The sequence below is a fragment of the Nyctibius grandis genome, unplaced genomic scaffold, assembly GCF_013368605.1.
Source record: "Nyctibius grandis isolate bNycGra1 unplaced genomic scaffold, bNycGra1.pri scaffold_103_arrow_ctg1, whole genome shotgun sequence".
Classification (NCBI taxonomy): domain Eukaryota; kingdom Metazoa; phylum Chordata; class Aves; order Nyctibiiformes; family Nyctibiidae; genus Nyctibius; species Nyctibius grandis.
In genome coordinates this window covers 44,752-67,039 of record NW_027167479.1, presented here as the reverse complement: position 1 = coordinate 67,039, position 22,288 = coordinate 44,752, and the positions used below count along the sequence as shown (strand labels likewise).

The 22,288-nt window shown below is 63.5% G+C and overlaps 2 protein-coding genes across 3 annotated transcripts; one reads left to right on the top strand and one right to left on the bottom strand.

Moving 5' to 3' along the window:
* The first annotated feature begins 97 nt into the window (after window positions 1–97).
* On the top strand, window positions 98–4,555 carry LOC137677249 (type 1 phosphatidylinositol 4,5-bisphosphate 4-phosphatase-like). Its single transcript, XM_068424533.1, is given in 8 exon segments — window positions 98–141; window positions 1,165–1,247; window positions 1,249–1,356; window positions 1,592–1,698; window positions 2,592–2,697; window positions 3,747–3,799; window positions 4,008–4,098; window positions 4,412–4,555. Coding segments are annotated over 8 exon segments (732 nt in total). The 5' UTR covers window positions 98–101.
* Window positions 4,556–6,577: 2,022 nt separating this feature from the next.
* Window positions 6,578–22,272, bottom strand: APEX1 (apurinic/apyrimidinic endodeoxyribonuclease 1). Of its 2 annotated transcripts, XM_068424530.1 has the most exons (5): window positions 22,139–22,260; window positions 21,441–21,592; window positions 17,548–17,738; window positions 11,238–11,430; window positions 6,578–7,215 (listed from the first exon to the last, which is right to left on the bottom strand). In XM_068424530.1, exons 2-5 carry the CDS (start codon window positions 21,490–21,492, stop codon window positions 6,701–6,703), a joined length of 951 nt encoding a protein of 316 aa, XP_068280631.1. In that variant the 5' UTR covers window positions 21,493–21,592; window positions 22,139–22,260; the 3' UTR covers window positions 6,578–6,700. The 2 variants fall into 2 exon arrangements, 1 of the variants encoding a protein (XP_068280631.1); XR_011050245.1 differs by lacking the exons at window positions 6,578–7,215; window positions 11,238–11,430; window positions 17,548–17,738 and adding an exon at window positions 18,466–18,530 and having other exon boundaries at window positions 22,139–22,272.
* Between the last annotated feature and the right edge of the window lie 16 nt (window positions 22,273–22,288).

The window sequence follows — 22,288 nt, the reverse complement described above, 5'->3', positions numbered from 1 at the left end:
GCGGGAGAGCCAATGGGAGCGCGGCGGGAGGGGGCGGGGTCACGTGAGCGGCGGGAGAGCCAATGGGAGCGCGGCGGGAGGGGGCGGGGCCGGCGGGTGTCATGGCGGACGGGGAGCGCGCGCCGCTGCTGGCGGCGGAGGGTGAGGGGCGGGGCCAGGGGAGGGGGCGGGGCTTGGGGGAGGGGGCGTGGCCTAAGGGAGGGGGCGTGGCCTAAGGGAGGGGGGCGGGGCTTAGGGGAGAGGAGGGGGGAAGGGATGAGGCTGGAGGGGGCGGGGCTTGGCGGGAAGGGGCAGAGCTTGGGGGAGGGGGCGTGGCCTAAGGGAGGGGGCGTGGCCTAAGGGGGGCGGGGCTTGGGGGTGGAGGGGGGAGGGAAGGGTGGAGGGGGCGGGGTTTGATAGGAAGGGGGCGTGGCCTAAGGGAGGGGGCGTGGCCTGGGGAAGGGGCGGGGCTACGGGAGGGGCGTGGCCTAAGGGAGGGGGCGTGGCCTGGAGGAAGGGGAGGGGAGGGGTAAAGGGATGAGGCTGGAGGGGGCGGGGCTTGATGGGAAGGGGGCGTGGCCTAGGGGAGGGGGAGGGGCTACGGGAGGGGGCGTGGCCTAAGGGAAGGGGGCGGGGCTTGGGGTGGAGGGGTAAAGGGAAGGGTGGAGGGGGTGGGGCTTGTGGGGAAGGGGCGGGGCTTGAGGGGTTGGGGGCGTGGCCTAGGGGAAGGGGCGTGGCCTAGGGGAGGGGGTGGTGCTTGGGGTTAGGGGCGGGACTTAAAGGGGGCGGGGCTTGAGGGGGTTAAAGGGGAGGGGTCTGGGGGCGTGGCCTGGGGAAGGGGCGGGGCTTGTGGGGAGGGGGCGGTGCTTGAGGGGGCGGGGCTTGAGGGGGCGGGGCTTGAGGGAGGGGGCGGGGCTTAGGGTTGGGGTTGTGGTGGGGTTGTGGGCGGGGCTTGAAGGGGAATGGGCGGGGCTTGTGTGGGGGCGGGGCTTAAGGGGCGGGGAGGGGGCGGGGCTTGAGGGGTGGGGGTTAAAGGGGAGGGTCTGGAGGGGGCGGGGCTAAAAGGGGGCGGGGCTTAAGGCAGTGGGCGTGGCTAAAGGGGGCGTGGCTGCACGGAGGGGGCGTGGCTAAAGGGGGCGTGGCCTGACCGGAGGGGGCGTGGCCACGCCGCCCCCCCGTGTGCAGGCGCCGCGGGGGCGGAGCCTGCGGGGGCGTTTCCGGTCGAAGCCCCGCCCCCTTCCTCGCCATTGGCCAGCCCGGAGGAGGCGGGGGGGGGCGGTTCCGGCGGTGACGTGCCGCGTGTGCCAGCGGCCAATCAGCGTCGAGGGGAAAACGCGGCAGCACGTGGTGAAGTGCGGGGGGTGCGGGGAGGCCACGGTGAGGGGCGGGGCCTAGAGGGGGCGGGGCCAAAGGGGGCGGGGCTTAAGGGGGTGGGGCTAAAGGGGGCGGGGCCAAAGGGGGCGGGGCCAAAGGGGGCGGGGCTTAAGGGGGGAGACGTGGGGAAGGGGGTGATTGGGGAGGGGGCGGGGCTTGAGTGGGCGGGGCTTAAGGGGGCGGGGCTCGAGGGGGCGGGGCTTGTGGACTGAGGCCCCGCCCCCCCCCGCCCCCGCAGCCAATCAGGACGGCCCCCGGGGGGCAGCAGTACGTGCGGTGCCCCTGCAACTGCCTGCTGGTGTGCGGGGGAGGGGCGCGGCGCATCGCCTGCCCCCGGCCCCACTGGTGGGACTGGGAGGGACTGGGAGGGACTGGGAGGGGGTTTGGGGGCACTGGGATATACTGGGAGGGGACTGGGAGGGACTGGGAGGGACTGGGAGGGAGTGGGAGGGGGTTTGGGGGAACTGGGATATACTGGGAGGGCACTGGGAGGGACTGGGAGGGGGGTTTGGATGCACTGGGATACACTGGAAGGGACTGGGAGGGAACTGGGAGGGACTGGGGGGGGACTGGGGGGGGCTGGGGGGTACTGGGAGGGGGTTTGGGTGCACTGGGATATACTGGGAGGGCAGTGGGAGGGACTGGGAGGGGAGTAGGGGAGACTGGGAGGCACTAGGGGGGGCACTGGGGGGGGCACTGGGCCATACTGGGAGCACTGGGGGAGCACTGGGCCATACTGGGGGGGCACTGGGCCATACTGGGAGGCACTGGGGGGGCTCTGGACCATACTGGGAGGCACTGGGGGGCGCACTGGGCCATATTGGGAGGCACTAGGGGGGCACTGGGATATACTGGAAGGCACTGGGAGGGCACTGGGCCATACTGGGGGGGGCACTGGGCCTTACTGGGAGCACTGGGGGGGGTCTGGGCCATACTGGGAGGCACTGGGGGGGCACTGGGCCATACTGGGATCACTGGGGGGGCACTGGGCCATACTGGGGGGGCTGTGGGCCATACTGGGAGGGACTGGGCGGGCACTGGGCCATACTGGGAGGCACTGGGGGGGCTCTGGGTCATACTGGGAGGCACTGGGGTGGGCACTGGGCCATACTGGGAGCACTGGGGGGGCACTGGGCCATACTGGGGGGCACTGGGCCATACTGGGAGGCACTGGGGGGGCTCTGGGGGGGCTGTGGGCGAGGCCCCGCCCCCTCCCAGTCTGACCCAGTCCCTCCCAGTAAGCGCGTCATCACCCTTGGCCCCGCCCACCGGGGGGCGCCCGGCCCGGCCCCGCCCCCAGGGGGCGTCCGCGTGGCCTGTGCCCACTGCGGGGGCCCCTTCCTGGTAAGCCCCGCCCCTTCCGGCCGTGGCCACGCCCCCCCGCGGGTTGGCCACGCCCCCTAGGCTCGGCCACGCCCCCCTCGGACAGGCCACGCCCCCATATATGGCTCCCAGCCCCATAGAAGCCCCGCCCCCTCCGCGGTAGCCACGCCCCCTAGAGGCGGGCCACGCCCCCTAGACGTTAGCCACGCCCCCTAGGCGTTAGCCACGCCCCCTAGATGGCAGCCACGCCCCCTAGGTGGTAGCCACGCCCCCTAAGTGTGGGTCCCGCCCCCTATATGCGAGGCCCCGCCCCCTAAGTGGGTGGCCCCGCCCCCTAGATGGTAGCCACGCCCCCTACATGGTAGCCACGCCCCCCAAGTGTGGGTCCCTAGACGTTAGCCACGCCCCCTAGATGGTAGCCACGCCCCCTAGGTGGTGGCCACGCCCCCTAAGTGTGGGTCCCGCCCCCTATATGCGAGGCCCCGCCCCCTAAGTGGGTGGCTCCGCCCCCTAGATGGTAGCCACGCCCCCTAGACGGTAGCCACGCCCCCTAAGTGTGGGTCCCGCCCCCTATACGTGAGGCCCCGCCCCCTAAGTGTGTGGCTCCGCCCCCTAGACGGTAGCCACGCCCCCTACATGGTAGCCACGCCCTCTAGAGGCGGGCCACGCCCCCTAGACGTTAGCCACGCCCCCTAGAGGCGGGCCACGCCCCCTAGGCGGTAGCCACGCCCCCTAAGTGTGGGTCCCGCCCTCTATATGCGAGGCCCCGCCCCCTAAGTGGGTGGCTCCGCCCCCTAGGCGGTAGCCACGCCCCCTACATGGTAGCCACGCCCCCCAAGTGTGGGTCCCTAGACGTTAGCCACGCCCCCTAGACGGTAGCCACGCCCCCTAGGTGGTGGCCACGCCCCCTAAGTGTGGGACCCGCCCCCTATACGCGAGGCCCCTCCCCCTAAGTGTGTGGCCACGCCCCCTAGGTGGTAGCCCCGCCCCCTTTCTGGGTGTGGGTGGGGGGTGGGCGTGTCCCCCCGTGGCCCCGCCCCCTCTGACCCCGCCCCCTCCCCCCCCCGCAGTGGGCGGAGCCTCCCGACCGCTCCCTGGCGCGCTGCCCCCACTGCCGCGAGGTGTAAGTGGCCACTTCCGGTGGGCGGGACTTCCGGTGGGGGCGGGGCTTGGGGGGGCGGGGCTTAGAGGAGGGGGCGGGGCCTCAGCTCCCCTTTGGGGGGCTGGATGCTCTGGCCCCGCCCCCTCGGCTCTGGCCCCGCCCCCTCGGCTCTGGCCCCGCCCCCTCCCGAGGCCCCGCCCCCCCGCTGAAGCCCCGCCCCCTTTTCCAGCTCCGCCATTGGCCGGCGCTTCCCGCGGCGCCGCTGCCTGCGCTGCCTCCTGCTGGCCCTGCTGCTGGCCGGCGCCGCCGCCGGATTGGCTGTGAGGGGGCGGGGGGGCGGGGCTTAGAGGGGGAGTGGCCTGGGGGGCGGGGCTTAGAGGGGGCAGGGCTTAAGGGGGTGGGGGCGGGGAATCATGCCCATATATGGGGTTGGGGGGGTGTTGAGGGGGGCGGGGCTTGGGTGGGCGGGGCTTAAAGTGGGCGGGGCTTAAAGTGGGCGGGGCTTGGGGGCGTGGCTTCGAGTGGGCGGGGCTTAAGGGAGGTGGGGGCGGGGAATAATGCCCATATATGGGGTTTGGGGGGGTGGGCGGGGCTTATGGTGGGCGGGGCTTAAGTGGGCGTGTCCCCCCGCAGGTGGGCACGTGGGGCGTGGCCCGGAGGCTCCGCCCCCTGCACGCGGGTTGGGCCCTGCTGGGGGCGGGGGCGGGGGCGTGTCTGCTGCGGGCGGCCTATTGGGGCCGCGTGCGCGTCAGCAGGCCCCTCCCCCCGCGCGCCTGACCACGCCCCCCCGGGCCACGCCCCCACCCCCTGCCTGGACCAATCGGAGAGGAGAGATGGGTATGGCATGATGACGTCACACGGCTTGGCCACGCCTGCGTCATGTGACACGCGTGGGACATGCTTATGTCATGTGACACGTGTGGGACACGCCCAGATGACGTCACACGCCTTGGTCACGCCTCCGACACGCCTGTGTCATGTGACACGCCTTGGACATGCCTCTGTCATGTGACACATGTGGGACACGCCTGAGTCACGTGACATGCTTGGGACATGCTTATGTCATGTGACATATGTGGGACACGCCCAGATGACATCACACGCCTTGGCCACGCCTCCAACACGCCTGCGTCATGTGACAAGTGTGGGTCATGCTTCAGTCATGTGACATGCCCCGGACACGCTAGTGTCATGTGACACACATAGAGACACCTGTGTCATGTGACACGTTTGGGACACGCCGAGATGACATCACACGCCTTGGCCACGCCCCTGACTCACCTGTGTCATGTGACATGCTTGGAACATGCCTGCGTCATGTGACACGCCTGGGATGTGCTTACATCAAGTAACATGTTTCGGACACGCTTGCGTCATGTGACATGGCTGGAACACGCCTGGGTCATGTGACACGCCTGGGACATGCTTATGTCATGTGACATGTCTGGGAAAAGGCCTGAGTCACGTGACACGCCTGGCACATGCTTGTGTCATGTGACACGCCGCGGGCGGCTCAGCATCATGGGACACGCTCGTGTCATGTGATACACGTGGGATACACCTGTGTCATGTGACACGTGTGGGACACGCCCAGATGACATCACACGCCTTGGCCACGCCTCCAACACGCCTGCGTCATGTGACACACTTTGGACATGCTTGTGTCATGTGACACCTTTGGGACACGCCTGAGTCACGTGACACGCTTGGGACATGCTTACGTCATGTGACACGCCCCGGTGACATCACACGCCTTGGCCACGCCTCCAACACGCCTCGATCACGTGACACGCCTGGGACATGCTTATGTCATGTGACACGCTTGGAACACGCCTGGGTCATGTGACACGTGTAGGACACGCCCCGATGACGTCACACGGCTTGGCCACGCCCCCAACACGCCTCTGTCATGTGACACACCCATCTCGGCCCCTCCCCCCCAGCATGCCCCTGACCCCGCCCCCTTCCCAGCATGCCCCGGGGCTGGCCCCGCCCCCCCCCGAGCTCTATTTAATCGCCCCCTCCCCCCCAGCCAATCCCCGGAGGGGGGCGGGGCCGCGGCTGTCAATAAAGCCCCCCCCCAACAGAGCACGTGATACAAATGAGACGTTTTTATTGGCTGACGGTGGCCCCGGCGTGGGGGCGGGGCTAAAATAAGGGGGGGAGGGGCTAAAGGGGGCGGGGCTATGGGGTGGGGGCGGGGCTACATGGAGGGGGCGGGGCTAAAGGGGTCTATATGGAGGGGGAGGGGCTAAAAGGGGGTGGGGCTATAAGGGGGAGGGGCTAAAGGGGGTGGGAGCGGGGCTAGGGGGTGGGGGCGGGGCTATATGGAGGGGGCGGGGCTAAAGGGGTGGGGGCGGGGCAATCCCTGAGGGCTATTGGGGGAGGGGCTAAAAGGGGTGGGACTATGGGGTGGGGGCGGGGCTAAAGGGGTGGGGGCGGGGCCACAGGCCTCAGTAGGCCCCACATAGACCCTGATGACATCACCAAACCCTCTATGACATCACCACCCCCCAACCCCCCCATGTGACCCATAGCGCCCCCTAGAGGGCGACCAGGACCCACCCATGACCCTACAGCGCCCCCTAGAGGGCGAGGGGCACCCTGACCCCCACCCAGTGCCCCCTAGAGGGCGAGGGGCACCCATGACCCACAGCGCCCCCTAGAGGGCAACAAGGGGCATCTAGAGGGCAAGGGGCACCCTGACCCCCACCCTGCCCCCCCAGCGCCCCCTAGAGGGCAACAAGGACCCCCCCACCCCACAGCGCCCCCTAGAGGGCGACCAAGACCCACCCATGACCCTACAGCGCCCCCTAGAGGGCGAGGGGCACCCATGACCCCCAGCGCCCCCTAGAGGGCGACGAGGGGCATCTAGAGGGGTGACCCCCACCCTGACCCCCACCCATGCCCCCCCAGCGCCCCCTAGAGGGCCAGCAGCAGCGTGATGGGGCAGTGGTCGCTGCCCAGGACGCGGTTGCGGATCTTGCTGTCGCAGAGCGCCCCCTGGAGGCGGCGCGAGAGCAGGAAGTAGTCGAGGCGCCACCCGACGTTGCGCCCGCGCGCCCCCCCCAGGTAGGTCCAGAAGGTGTAGGCCCGCGGCACCCCCGGGTAGAGGTGGCGGAAGGTGTCGATGAAACCGGCCTCCAGGAGGCGCCCCAGGCCCTGGCGCTCCTCCAGGGTGAAGCCGGGCGAGCGGGCGTTGGCGCGGGGGTGGGCCAGGTCCAGGGCGGTGTGGGCAACGTTGAGGTCGCCGCAGAGGGCCACGGGCTTGCGGGCGTCCAGGCGGGTGAGGTAGAGGAGGAAGGCGGAGTCCCAGCGGAGGCGGGGCTCCAGGCGGACCAACCCGCGCCCGGCGTTGGGGACGTAGGCGGAGACGACGTAGAGGGAGGGGAACTCGGCGGTGACCACGCGGCCCTCGCGGTCGTGCTCCTCGTCACCTGTGGGGAGGCGTAACTGGGGTCAACTGGGATCAACTGGGGTCAACTGGAGTCAACTGGGATCAACTGGGGTCAACTGGAGTCAACTGGGGTCAACTGGAGGCAATTGGGGTCAACTGGAGGCAACTGGAGGTCAACAAGGGTCAACTGAAGGCAATGAAAGGTCAACTGGAGGCAACTGGAGGTCAACTGGGAGGCAACTGGGAGTAACTGGGATCAACTAGGGTCAACTGGGGTCAACTGGGAGCAACTGGGGGTCAACTGGGAGCAACTGGGGTCAACTGGGGTCAACTGGAGGCAATTGGGGTCAACTGGGAGCAACTGGAGGCAACTGGGGTCAACTGGAGGTCAACTAGGGTCAACTGAAGGCAACGAAAGGTCAACTGGGATCAACTGGAGGTCAACTGGGAGTAACTGGGATCAACTAGGGTCAACTGGGAGCAACTGGGGGTCAACTGGGAGCAACTGGAGTCAACTGGAGGTCAACTGGGGTCAACTGGAGGCAATTGGAGTCAACTGGAGGTCAACTAGGGTCAACTGAAGGCAACGAAAGGTCAACTGGGAGCAACTGGGGTCAAGTAGAGGCAACTGAAAGTCAACTGGGAGCAACTGGGGTCAACTGGGATCAACTGGGGTCAACTGGGATCAACTGGGGGCAACTGGGATCAACTGGGGGCAATTGGGGGCCAGGCGGAGCCCCAGCGGAGGCGGGGCTCCAGGCGGACCAACCCGCGCCCGGCGTTGGGGACGTAGGCGGAGACGACGTAGAGGGAGGGGAACTCGGCGGTGACCACGCGGCCCTCGCGGTCGTGCTCCTCGTCACCTAAAGGGGGGGAACTGGGGTCAACTGGGAGCAACTGGAAGCAATTGGGGTCAACTGGAGTCAACTGGGATCAACTGGAGGCAGTTGGGGTCAACTGGAGGCAATTGGAGGCAACTGGAGGTCAACAAGGGTCAACTGAAGGCAATGAAAGGGCAACTGGGATCAACTGGAGGACAACTGGGAGTAACTGGGATCAACTAGGGTCAACTGGGAGCAACTGGGGGTCAACTGGGAGTAACTGGGATCAACTAGGGTCAACTGGGAGCAACTGGAGTCAACTGGAGGTCAACTGGGGTCAACTGGAGGCAATTGGAGTCAACTGGAAGTCAACTAGGGTCAACTGAAGGCAACGAAAGGTCAACTGGGATCAACTGGAGGTCAACTGGGAGGCAACTGGGAGTAACTGGGAGGCAACTAGGGTCAACTGGGGTCAACTGGGAGCAACTGGGAGTCAACTGGGGTCAACTGGGAGCAACTGGAGTCAACTGGGGTCAACTGGAGGCAATTGGAGGCAACTGGAGGTCAACTAGGGTCAACTGAAGGCAACGAAAGGTCAACTGGGGGCAACTGGGGTCAAGTAGAGGCAACTGAAAGTCAACTGGGAGCAACTGGGGTCAACTGGGAGCAACTGGGGGCAACTGGGATCAACTGGGATCAACTGGGGTCAACTCGGGTCAACTGGGAGCAACTGGGGTCAACTGGAGGCAATTGGGGTCAACAGGGGTCAACTGGAGGCAATTGGAGTCAACTGGAAGTCAACTAGGGTCAACTGAAGGCAACAAAAGGTCAACTGGGGGGTAACTGGGGGTCAACTGGGAGGCAACTGGGAGTAACTGGGATCAACTAGGGTCAACTGGGGTCAACTGGGAGCAACTGGGAGTCAACTGGGGTCAACTGGGAGCAACTGGGGGTCAACTGGGGTCAACTGGGGTCAACTGGAGGCAATTGGGGTCAACTGGAAGTCAACTAGGGTCAACTGAAGGCAACGAAAGGTCAACTGGGGGCAACTGGGGTCAAGTAGAGGCAACTGAAAGTCAACTGGGAGCAACTGGGGTCAACTGGGAGCAACTGGGGGCAACTGGGATCAACTGGGGGTCAACTGGGATCAACTGGGGGCAATGGGGGGCCAGGCGGAGCCCCAGCAGGGGCGGGGCTCCAGGCGGACCAACCCGCGCCCGGCGTTGGGGACGTAGGCGGAGACGACGTAGAGGGAGGGGAACTCGGCGGTGACCACGCGGCCCTCGCGGTCGTGCTCCTCGTCACCTGTGAGGGGGCATAACTGGGTGAACTGGGAGCAACTGGGAACAACTGGGAGTCAACTGGGAGCAACTGGGAGCAACTGGGGTCAACTGGGGTCAACTGGAGGCAATTGGGGTCAACTGGAGGTCAACTAGGGTCAACTGAAGGCAATGAAAGGTCAACTGGGGGCAACTGGAGGACAACTGGGATCAACTGGGGGCAACTGGGGAGCAACTGGGAGTGAGTGGGATCAACTGGGAGCAATTGGGAGCAACTGGGAGCAAGTGGGGTCAACTGGAGGCAATTGGGGTCAACTGGGATCAACTGGAGGTCAACTAGGGTCAACTGAAGGCAACGAAAGGTCAACTGGAGGCAACTGGAGGGCAACTGGGGGCAACTGGGGAGCAACTGGAGTCAACTGGGGTCAACTGGGAGCAACTGGGAGTCAACTGGAGGCAACTGGGATCAACTGGGGTCAACTGGGGTCAACTGGAGGCAATTGGAGGCAACTGGAGGTCAACAAGGGTCAACTGAAGGCAACGAAAGGTCAACTGGGGGCAACTGGGGTCAAGTAGAGGCAACTGAAAGTCAACTGGGAGCAACTGTGGTCAACTGGGGTCAACTGGGAGCAACTGGGGTCAACTGGGAGCAACTGGGAGCAACTGGGGGTCAACTGGAGCAACTGAGGGTCAACTGGGGTCAGCTGGAGTCAACTGGGATCAACTGGAGGTCAACTAGGGTCAACTGAAGGCAATGAAAGGGCAACTGGAGGCAACTGGAGGGCAACTGGGGGCAACTGGGAGCAACTGGAGTCAACTGGGGTCAACTGGGAGCAACTGGGGGTCAACTGGGAGCAACTGGAGTCAACTGGAGGTCAACTGGGGTCAACTGGGATCAACTGGGGTCAACTGGAGGCAATTGGGGTCAACTGGAGGTCAACTAGGGTCAACTGAAGGCAATGAAAGGTCAACTGGGATCAACTGGAGGTCAACTGGGAGGCAACTGGGAGTAACTGGGATCAACTAGGGTCAACTGGGAGCAACTGGGAGCAACTGGGGGTCAACTGGGATCAACTGGGGGTCAACTGGAGGCAATTGGGGTCAACTGGAGGCAACTGGAGGTCAACAAGGGTCAACTGAAGGCAATGAAAGGGCAACTGGAGGCAACTGGGTGCAACTGGGGGTCAACTGGGGGTGATTGGGGGTGACTGGGAGCAACTGGGATCAACTGGGGTCAACTGGGAGCAACTGGGATCAACTGGGGTCAACTCGGGTCAACTGGGAGCAACTGGGGTCAACTGGAGGCAATTGGGGTCAACTGGAGGCAACTGGAGGTCAACAAGGGTCAACTGAAGGCAATGAAAGGTCAACTGGGGGCAACTGGAGGTCAACTGGGAGGCAACTGGGAGTAACTGGGATCAACTAGGGTCAACTGGGGTCAACTGAGAGCAACTGGGGTCAACTGGAGGCAATTGGAGTCAACTGGGATCAACTGGAGGTCAACTAGGGTCAACTGAAGGCCATGAAAGGTCAACTGGAGGCAACTGGAGGGCAACTGGGGGTGACTGGGATCAACTGCGGTCAACTGGGGTCAACTGGGAGCAACTGGGATCAACTGGGGGCAACTGGGGTGGTTTTTGGGTCCATTTCAGGTGGTTTTGGGCGTCAACCATGAAGGTTTTGATGTTCCTCAAGAAGGTTCTGGAGGTCCTGGAGGTCCCTGGGGGTGCCGGGGTGGGGTTTTATGGGTGCCCTGACGTAGTTATGGGTGCTGGGGGGTCCCTTGAGTGGGTGGGGGGGGGGCTGGGGTCTCCTGGAGGCCATTTTGGGGGTCAACCATGAAGGTTTAGATGTTCCTCAAGAAGGTTCTGGAGATCCTGGAGGTCCCTGGGGGTGCCGGGGTGGGGGTTGCTGGGTGCCCCGAGGTAGCCATGGGTGCTGGGGGCCCCCCCGGCCCTCACCGATGCCGTAGGTGACGCTGAGGGGCTCGTGGCGGGCCAGTAGCCCCACGCCGCCGTAGCCCGGGCGGCCCTCGGGGCTGGCCCAGTACTGGTGGGGGAGGCCCGGGAGGGCGCGGAGCGGGGGGGGCACGGCGGGGGCGGGGCACTTGGTCTCCTGCAGGCACAGCACGTCCGGCGCCTCCTGCTGGATGAACTGGGGGGCGCCCAGTATAAACCAGTATAGCCCAGTATAGGCCAGTACCATCCCAGTGCCCTCCCAGTATCATCCCTGTGCCTCCCAGTCCCTCCCAGTGCCCTCAGAGTGCCCCCAAGCTCCTTCCCAGTTCCCTCCCAGTATAGCCCAGTGCCCCCAAACCCCCTCCCAGTGCCTCCCAGTGCCCTCCCAGTGCCTCCCAGTATAGCCCAGTTCCTCCAAATGCCCTCCCAGTGCCCTCCCAGTACATCCCAGTTCCCTCCCAGTATATACCAGTTACCTCCTAGTGCCTCCCAGTATAGCCCAGTCCCTCCCAGTGCCTCCCAGTCCCTCCCAGTAACCCCAGTGCCCCCAAACCTCCTCCCAGTGCTTCCCAGTTACCTCCCAGTGCCTCCCAGTATCATCCCAGTCCCTCCCAGTATCATTCCAGTCCCTCCCAGTTACCTCCCAGTCCCCTCCCAGTGCCTCCCAGTATATCCCAGTTCCTTCACAGTCCCTCCCAGTATAGCCCAGTTCCTCCAAATGCCCTCCCAGTCCCTCCCAGTAAATCCCAGTGCCCTCCCAGTGCTTCCCAGTATATCCCAGTTCCCTCCCAGTATAGCCCAGTGCCCTCCCAGTGCCTCCCAGTATAATCCAGTTCCCTCCCAGAGCCTCCCAGTATAGCCCAGTGCCCCCAAATGCCCTTCCAGTCCCTCCCAGTATATCCCAGTACATCCCAGTGCCCCCAAATCATCTCCTATCCCTCCCAGTTCCCTCCCAGTCCCTCCCAGTCCCCTCCCAGTGCCTCCCAGTATAGCCTAGTTCCTCCAAATGCCCGCCCAGTCCCTCCCAGTAAATCCCAGTGCCCTCCCAGTGCTTCCCAGTATATCCCAGTTCCCTCCCAGTATAGCCCAGTGCCCTCCCAGTATAATCCAGTTCCCTCCCAGAGCCTCCCAGTATAGCCCAGTGCCCCCAAATGCCCTTCCAGTCCCTCCCAGTATATCCCAGTACATCCCAGTGCCCCCAAATCGTCTCCTATCCCTCCCAGTTCCCTCCCAGTCCCTCCCAGTCCCCTCCCAGTGCCTCCCAGTATAGCCCAGTTCCTCCAAATGCCCTCCCAGTCCCTCCCAGTAAATCCCAGTGCCCTCCCAGTGCTTCCCAGTATATCCCAGTTCCCTCCCAGTATAGCCCAGTGCCCTCCCAGTGCCTCCCAGTATAATCCAGTTCCCTCCCAGAGCCTCCCAATATAGCCCAGTGCCCCCAAATGCCCTTCCAGTCCCTCCCAGTATATCCCAGTTCCCTCCCAGTGCCCCCAAATCGTCTCCTATCCCTCCCAGTTCCCTCCCAGTCCCCTCACAGTGCCTCCCAGTATAGCCCAGTGCCCCCAAATCCCCTCCCAGTCCCTCCCAGTAAACCCCAGTGCCCTCCCAGTGCTTCCCAGTATATCCCAGTTCCCTCCCAGTATAGCCCAGTGCCCTCCCAGTCCCTCCCAGTATAATCCAGTTCCCTCCCAGAGCCTCCCAGTATAGCCCAGTGCTCCCAAATCCCTTCCCAGTCCCTCCCAGTATATCCCAGTTCCCTCCCAGTACCCCAAATCGTCTCCTATCCCTCCCAGTTCCCTCCCAGTCCCTCCCAGTGCCCTCCCAGTGCCTCCCAGTATAGCCCAGTTCCTCCAAATGCCCTCCCAGTCCCTCCCAGTAAATCCCAGTGCCCTCCCAGTGCTTCCCAGTATATCCCAGTTCCCTCCCAGTATAGCCCAGTGCCCTCCCAGTTCCCTCCTAGTATACCCCAGTGCCCCCAAACCCCCTCCCAGTCCCTCCCAGTTCTCTCCCAGTACATCCCAGTCCCTCCCAGTATACCCCAGTGCCCCCAAACCCCCTCCCAGTGCCTCCCAGTCCCCTCCCAGTGCATCCCAGTATAGCCCAGTGCCCCCAAATCCCCTACCAGTCCCTCCCAGTGCCCTCCCAGTACATCCCAGTTCCCTCCCAGTGCCCTCCCAGTATAGCCCAGTTCCTCCAAATCCCCTCCTAGTCCCTCCCAGTATAGCCCAGTTCACTCCCAGTGCCCCCAAATCGTGTCCTATCCCTCCCAGTTCCCTCCCAGTACACCCCAGTGCCCCCAAACCCCCTCCCAGTGCCTCCCAGTCCCCTCCCAGTGCATCCCAGTATAGCCCAGTGCCCCCAAATCCCCTCCCAGTCCCTCCCAGTACAGCCCAGTTCAGTCCCAGTCCCTCCCAGTATGTCCCAGTTCCCTCAGAGTGCCCCCAAATCCCTTCCCAGTCCCTCCCAGTATATCCCAGTTCCCTTCCAGTATATCCCAGGTCCCTCCCAGTCCCTCCCAGTATAGCCCAGTTCCCTCGCAGTACATTCCAGTCCCCTCCCAGTGCCTCCCAGTCCCCTCCCAGTGCCTCCCACTATATCCCAGTTCCCCCAAACACCCTCTTATCTCCCTCCCAGTGCCTCCCAGTATAGCCCAGTTCTTCCAAACCCCCTCCCAGTCCCTCCCAGTCCCATCCCAGTGCTCCCAGTCCCCTCCCAGTGTCTCCCAGTTACCCCAAAGTCGTTCCCAGTGCCCTCCCAGTGCCTCCCAGTCCCTCCCAGTTACCTGCCAGTGCTTCCCAGTCCCTCCCAGTGCCTCCCAGTATATCCCAGTCCCCGCAAACCCCCTCCTATCTCCCTGCCAGCCCCTCACAGTACATCCCAGTTCCCTCCCAGTATATCCCAGTTTCCCCAAACCTCCTCCCAGTATAGCCCAGTGCCCTCCCAGTGCCCCCAAATCCCTTCCCAGTCCCTCCCAGTATAGCCCAGTTTCCCCAAAACTCCTCCCAGTAGAGCCCAGTTCCCTCCCAGTGCCTCCCAGTATAGCCCAGTGCCCCCAAACCCCCTCCCAGTGCCCTCCCAGTACATCCCAGTTCCCTCCCAGTATATACCAGTTACATCCTACTGCCTCCCAGTATAGCCCAGTCCCTCCCAGTGCCTCCCAGTCCCTCCCAGTAACCCCAGTGCCCCCAAACCCCCTCCCAGTCCCTCCCAGTGCTTCCCAGTTACCTCCCATTGCCTCCCAGTATCATCCCAGTCCCTCCCGCTATCATCCCAGTCCCTCCCAGTTACCTCCCAGTCCCTCCCAGTCCCCTCCCAGTGCCTCCCAGTATCATCCCAGTTCTCTCCCAGTGCCTCCCAGTGTAGCCCAGGTCCCTCTCAGTGCTCCCAAATCCCTTCCCAGTCACTCCCAGTATAACCCACTTCCCTCCCAGTCCCTCCCAGTATCATCCCAGTTCCCTCCCAGTATAGCCCACTTCCTCCAGACCCCCTCCCAGTACCATCCCAGTGCCCTCCCAGTACATCCCAGTGCGTCCCAGTTCCCTCCCAGTGTATCCCAGTCCCCCCAAACTCCCTCCCAGTCTCTCCCAGTACCATCCCAGTGCCCCCCAGCCCCCTCCCATGCCTCCCAGTGCCTCCCAGTCTGGTCCCAGCTGTCTCCCAGTATATCCCAGTGCCCCCAAACCCCCTCCCAGTCCGTCCCAGTTCTCTCCCAGTACATCCCAGTCCCTCCCAGTATACCCCAGTTCCATTCCAGTATATCCCAGGTCCCTCCCAGTACATCCCAGTATAGCCCTGTTCCTCCAAATGACCTCCCAGTCCCTCCCAGTCCCTCCCACTATATCCCAGTTCCCCCAAACACCCTCTTATCTCCCTCCCAGTTGCTCCCAGTGCCTCCCAGTTACCTCCCAGTCCCTCCCAGTACAGCTCAGTGCCCTCCCAGCAAACCCCAGTGCCCCCCAAATCCCTTCCCAGTCCCTCCCAGTATAGCCCAGTGCCCCCAAACCTCCTCCCAGTGCCTCCCAACCCCCTCCCAGTCCCTCCCAGTATATCCCAGTTCCCTCCCAGTCCCTCCCAGTATACCTCAGTGCCCCCAAACCCCCTCCCAGTGCCTCCCAGTCCCCTCCCAGTGTCTCCCAGTGCTCCCAGTCTCACCTCCAGCCCGCCCTTGGGCACCCAGTGCCCTCCCACCCCCCTCCCAGTGCCTCCCAGTCCCCTCCCAGTGTCTCCCAGTTACCCCAAAGTCGTTCCCAGTGCCCTCCCAGTGCCTCCCAGTCCCTCCCAGTTACCTGACAGTGCTTCCCAGTCCCTCCCAGTGCCCCTCAGTGCTTCCCAGTACCATCCCAGTTCCCTCCCAGTATCATCCCTGTGCCTCCCAGCCCCTCCCAGTACATCCCAGTGCCTCCCAGTATATCCCAGTACCCTCAAACCCCCTCCCAGTCCCTCCCAGTATATCCCAGTCCCCGCAAACCCCCTGCTATCTCCCTCCCAGCCCCTCACAGTACATCCCAGTTCCCTCCCAGTATATCCCAGTTTCCCCAAACCTCCTCCCAGTATAGCCCAGTACCCTCCCAGTGCCCCCAAATCCCTTCCCAGTCCCTCCCAGTATAGCCCAGTTTCCCCAAACCTCCTCCCAGTATAGCCCAGTTCCCTCCCAGTCCCTCCCAGTATAGCCCAGTGCCCCCAAACCCCCTCCCAGTCCCTCCCAGTCCCATACCAGTCCCTCCCAGCGCCTCCCAGTGCCCTCAAACCCCCTCCTATCTCCCTCCCAGTCCCTCCCAGTGATTCCCAGTACCATCCTAGTACCCTCGCAGCCCCTCCCAGTGCTCCCAGTTACCTCCCAGTGCCTCCCAGTTCCTTCCCAGTGCCTCCCAGTCCCTCCCAGTATGTCCCAGTCCCCCCAAACGCCCTCTTATCTCCCTCCCAGTCCCTCCCAGTTCCCTCCCAGTATATCCCAGTTACCCCAAAATCATTTCCAGTGCCCTCCCAGTGCCTCCCAGTCCCTCCTAGTGCCCCCCAGTGCTTCCCAGTACCATCCCAGTTCCCTCCCAGTATCATCCCTTTGCCTCCCAGCCCCTCCCAGCGCCCCCCCACCCCCCTCCCAGCCCCTCCCAGTACATCCCAGTGCCCTCCCAGTATATCCCAGTTACACCAAACTTGTTACCAGTGCCCTCCCAGTGCCCCCCAGTGCTTCCCAATGCCCCCCAGTGCTTCCCAGTCCCTCCCAGTGCCCCCAAAACTCCCTCCCAGTCCCTCCCAGTACATCCCAGTGCTTCCCAGTACCACCCCACTTCCCTCCCACTATCATCCCTGTGCCTCCCAGTCCATCCCAGTATCATCCCAGTCCCTCCCAGTGCCTCCCAGTTACCTCCCAGTGCCTCCCAGTATCATCCCAGTCCCTCCCAGTGCCCTCCCAGTGCCCCCCAGTCCCCTCCCAGTGCCTCCCAGTATATCCTTGTGCTCCCAAACCCCCTCCCAACCCCTCCCAGTACCATCCCAGTCCCTCCCAGTGCCTCCCAGTTACCTCCCAGTGCCTCCCAGTATATCCCAGTGCCCCCAAACCCCCTCCCAGTCCCTCCCAGTACCATCCCAGTCCCTCCCAGTATATCCCAGTCCCCCCAAACTCCCTCTTATCTCCCTCCCAGTGCCTCCCAGTGCCCCCAAACCCCCTCCCAGTCCCTCCCAGTATATCCCAGTCTCACCTCCAGCCCGCCCTTGCGCACCCAGGCCCGCAGCCCCCCCCAGTCCCTCCAAGTCCCTCCCAGTGCTCCCAGTCCCCTCCCAGTGCCTCCCAATTACCTCCCAGTATAACCCAGTTCCCCCAAACTCCCTCTTATCTCTCTCCCAGTCTCTCCCAGTCCCTCCCAGTACCATCCCAGTGTATCCCAGTACCATCCCAGTCCCCCCAAACCCCCTCCCAGCCGCTCCCAGTGCCCTCCCAGTGCCTCCCAGTCCCTCCCAGTATATCCCAGTCCCCCCAAACTCCCTCTTATCTCCCTCCCAGTCCCTCCCAGTCCCCCCAAACCCCCCCCATCTCCCTCCCAGTGCCTCCCAGTGTATCCCAGTCCCCCCAAACCCCCTCCCAGTCCCTCCCAGTGCCTCCCAGTGCCCCCAAACCCCCTCCCAGTCCCTCCCAGTTCCCTCCCAGTGCCTCCCAGTGCCCTCCCAGTATATCCCAGTCCCCCCAAACTCCCTCTTATCTCCCTCCCAGTCCCTCCCAGTGCCCCCAAACCCCCCCCATCTCCCTCCCAGTGCCTCCCAGTGCCCCCAAACCCCCTCCCAGTCCCTCCCAGTATATCCCAGTATATCCCAGTCTCACCTCCAGCCCGCCCTTGCGCACCCAGGCCCGCAGCCCGTCCACGTTCCAGGAGGTGACGCGCAGGGTGCAGCGGCGCCCCCCGGCGGTGACCGCGCGCTCGGGGGGGTCCTCGTACTGGGAGGCACTGGGAGCACTGGGAGCCACTGGGTCCTTGTCCTGGGAGGGCTCCCGCCCGGCCTTGGGGGGGGGGCCTGCGGAACTGGGGTTACTGGGAGGCACTGGGAGGGACTGGGGGGGGCTGGGGGGGGCTGGGAGGGGCTGGGAGGGGGTTTGGGGGCACTGGGAGGGACTGGGAGGGGGTTTGGGGGCACTGGGATATACTGGGAGGGAACTGGGATGGTACTGGGAAGCACTGGGAGTGGGTTTGGGGGCACTGGGCTGTACTGGGAGGGAACTGGGAGGCACTGGGAGGGTACTGGGATGTACTGGGAGGGCACTAGGAGGAACTGGGAGGCCACTGGGATGGTACTGGGAAGCACTGGGAGACAGTGCGAGGAACTGGGAGGCTACTGGGATCGTACTGGGATGTACTGGGAAGCACTGGGAGGCACTGGGAGGGCGTTCGGGGGAACTGGGATATACTGGGAGGGCACTGGGAGGCACTGGGAGGTAACTGGGAGGGCACTGGGAGGTAACTGGGCGGGCACTGGGATGCAACTGCGAAGCACTGGGAGCACTGGGAGGCACTGGGAGGGAGTTTGGGAGAACTGGGATATACTGGGAGGGCACTGGGAGGAACTGGGAGGAACTGGAAGGAACTGGGAGGCTACTGGGATGGTACTGGGAGGCACTGGGAGGGTACTGGGATGTACTGGGAAGCACTGGGATGGTACTGGGAGGGACTGGGAGGGAGTTTGCGGGGATTGGGATATACTGGGAGGGAACTGAGAGGGCACTAGGATGGTACTGGGAGCACTGGGAGGCACTGGGAGGCACTGGGTCCTTGTCCTGGGAGGGCTCCCGCCCGGCCTTGGGGGGGGGGCCTGCGGGACTGGGGTTACTGGGAGGGACTGGGAGGGGCTGCGAGGGACTGGGAGGGGACTGGGAGGGGTTGGGAGGGGGTTTGGGGGCACTGGGAGGGAACTGGGAAGCACTGGGAGGGACTGGGAGGCACTGGGAGGGGGTTTGGGGGCACTGGGATATACTGGGAGGGAACTGGGAGGCTACTGGGATGGTACTGGGAAGCACTGGGAGGCACTGGGAGGGACTGGGAGGGGATTTGGGGGCAGTGGGATATACTGGGAGGGCACTGGGAGGCACTGGGATGGCATTGGGATGATACTGAGAAGAACTGGGATGGTACTGGGAAGCACTGGGATGCTACTGGGAAGCACTGGGAGGTAACTGGGAGGCACTGGGAGGGACTGGGAGGGACTGGGAGGGGCTGGGGGGGGCTGGGAGGGGGGTTGGGGGGGATTTGGGGGGACTGGGAGGGACTGGGAGAGGGTTTGGGGGCACTGGGCTGTACTGGGAGGGCACTGGGAGGGACTGGGAGGGGGTTTGGGGGGACTGGGATATACTGGGAGGGCACTGGGAGGGACTGGGAGGGAGTTTGGGGGGACTGGGATATACTGGGAGGGCACTGGGAGGCACTGGGAGGGCACTGGGAGGGAACTGGGATGGTACTTGGAGGCACTGGGAGGGACTGGGAGTGGGTTTGGGGGCACTGGGCTGTATTGGGAGGCACTGGGAAGCACTGGGAGGCACTGGGAGGCACTGGGAGGCAGAGGGATGATACTGGGAGGGAACTGGGATGGTACCGGGAAGCACTGGGAGGCACTGGGAGGAAACTGGGAGGCATTGGAAGGTAACTGGGAGGCACTGGGAGGCACTGGGAGGGAGTGGGAGGGAGTTTGGGAGAACTGGGATATACTGGGAGGACACTGGGAGGAACTGGGAGGAACTGGGAGGGGCTGGGAGGGGACTGGGAGGGGTTGGGAGGGGGTTTGGGGGCACTGGGAGGGTACTGGGAGGGACTGGGAGGGACTGGGAGGGAGTTTGGGGGCACTGGGATATACTGTGAGGGAACTGGGAGGCACTGGGAGGGCACTGGGAGGGCACTGGGATGGAACTGGGAAGCACTTGGAGCACTGGGAGGCACTGGGAGGGAGTTTGGGAGAACTGGGATATACTGGGAGGGCACTGGGAGGAACTGGGAGGAACTGGGAGGAACTGGGAGGCTACTGGGATGGTACTGGGAGACACTGAGAGGGTACTAGGATGGTACTGGGAGCACTGGGAGGCACTGGGTCCTCGTACTGGGAGGGCTCCCGCCCGGCCTTGGAGGGGGGCCTGCGGAACTGGGGTTACTGGGACGGACTGGGAGGGACTGGGAGCGGTTTTGGGGGCACTGGGAAGCACTGGGAGGGAGTTTGGGGGAACTGGGAGGGACTGGGAGGGGGTTTGGGGTACTGGGATATACTGGGAGGGACTGGGAGGCACTGGGAGGCAGAGGGATGATACTGGGATGGAACTGGGGTGGTACTGGGAGGAACTGGGAGGCACTGGGAGGCACTGGGATGTACTGGGAGGGCAGTGGGATTGGTTGGGGGTGAACTGGGATAGTACTGGGAGGCACTGGGAGGTAACTGGGAGGCACTGGGTGGCACTGGGAATGAACTGGGAGGCTACTGGGATGGGACTAGGGGGGACTGGGATGTACTGGGAGGGAACTGGGAGCGACCAGTAGGGACCGGGACCAGCCTGGTGCATGCAGGTTTATACTGGTCTGTACTGGTTTGTACTGGTTTAAGTACATCTAAACTGGTTCAGACCCAACAACGCTGTTTTATACTGGTCTACACTGGTTCATACTGGTTTATTCTGACTCACAGCCACTTATACAGGACTATACTGGTTTATACTGGTCTGCACTGGTCTATACTGGTCCATACTGGTCCATATTCTTTTCTACAAGTTTATACTGGTTTCTACTGTCTATGCTGGTGCATGTGGTCTGTACTGGTTTATACTGGTCTATACTGGTCTGTACTGTCTATAATTGTCCATACTGGTCTGTACTGGCCCATACTGGTCTGTATCAGTCTATACTGGTTTGTACTGGTCTATACTGATCCATACTGTCTATACTTGTCCATACTAGTCTGTACTGGTCCATACTGGTCTATACTGGTCTGTACTAGTTCATACTTATATAAATCTATACTGGTGTCTACTGGGCTGTACTGGTTCATACTGGTCCGTACTGGTCTGTGCTGGTCTGTAGCTCTCCATACAAGTCCATACTGGTCTATACTGGGCTATACTGGTATATAGTTATATAGAGCTATACTGGTTTGTACTGGTCCATACTGGCCTATACTGATCTATACTGGTCTGTACTGGTCCATACTGGCTTATACTGGTCTATACTGGTCCATACTGGTCTGTACTGGTCTATACCGACCCATGTTGATTCACACTTACATAGATCTATACTGGTTTCTACTGGTCTATACTGGCCTATACTGACCTACACTGGTCCGTAGTGGTCCATACTGGCTTATACTGGTCTGTAGTGGTCCATACTGGCTTATACTGGTCTATACTGGTCCATACTGGTCTCTACGGACCCATACTGATTCATACTTACATAGACCTTTACTGGTTTCTACTGTTTTGTACTGGTCTACACTGGTTTATATTGGTGCGTACTCATCCGTACCGGTCCGTACTGGTCCATACTGGTCTATACTGGTCCATACTGGTCTATACTGGTCTGTACTGGTCTATACTGGTTCACACTTACATAGAGTTATACTGGTTTCTACTGTTTTGTACTGCCCCATAGTGGTCTGTGTTGGTCTATACTGGTCCATACTGGTCTATACTGGTCTATACTGGTCCATACTGGTCTATACTGGTCCGTACTGGTCCATACTGGTCGCACTCACCCTCCTCCCCGCCGTCGCCCTCGGCCACCTCCTTCTTGCTGCGCTTCGGCATCGCCCCCAGGCTCCGCCCCCTCCTCAGCAGGCCCCGCCCCCACAGACTCAGGCTCCGCCCCCCGGGCTCTGGCTCCGCCCCCCGGGCTCTGGCTCCGCCCCTGCAGGAGGGAAACAGGCATCAGCACAAGTCCCGCCCCCTCCGCTGCCCGCAACCAATCACAGCGCGCTCTTGCTGGAAGACCCACCCCCCCGCCAGGGCTCAGCCAATCAAGGAGCCGCTTAGCTTGAATGGGCCAATCAGGGCTCGCGGAGGCCGCCCTGCAGCAAATCAGTGCCCACCGCAGCCCCGGGGCGGCCAATCAGCGTCCAGCGCGGCCCAAACCGGAGCCAATCAGCGCCCGCGGTGCCCAAACCGGAGCCAATCAGCGCCCGCCGTGCCCAAACCGGAGCCAATCAGCGCCCGCGGTGCCTAAACCGGAGCCAATCAGCGCCCGTGGTCCCTAAACCGGAGCCAATCAGCGTCCGCCAAGCCCAAACCGGAGCCAATCAGCGCCCGGCGTGCCCAAACCGGAGCCAATCAGCGTCCGCGGGGACCAAACCGGAGCCAATCAGCGCCCGCGGTCCCTAAACCGGAGCCAATCAGCGCCCGCCGCGACCAGGCCCCCCCCCCCCGCTCCCGCAGCCAATCAGCGCCCGCCGTGCACCTTTAGCCCCGCCCAACCGGCGCTTCCCGGGACCAATCAGCGGCGGCGGTGGCGGCGGCGGCGCGCGCTCGAGCGGCTCCGCGTGCAGGCGGAGGGGGCGGGGCCGGAACCGGAAGCGACGTCAGTCGGGGAGGCGGGAAAACGGAAAGG

Excerpts from the sequence above, each read along its gene's own strand:
- APEX1 (XM_068424530.1), bottom strand. The coding sequence starts at position 21,492 with ATGCCGAAGCGCAGCAAGAAGGAGGTGGCCGAGGGCGACGGCGGGGAG. Across the intron at positions 11,431-17,547 it reads TGCGCAAGGGCGGGCTGGAG|TTCATCCAGCAGGAGGCGCC; the intron begins GTGAGACTGGGA and ends GGCGCCCCCCAG. Across the intron at positions 7,216-11,237 it reads CAGCGTCACCTACGGCATCG|GTGACGAGGAGCACGACCGC; the intron begins GTGAGGGCCGGG and ends GCCTCCCCACAG.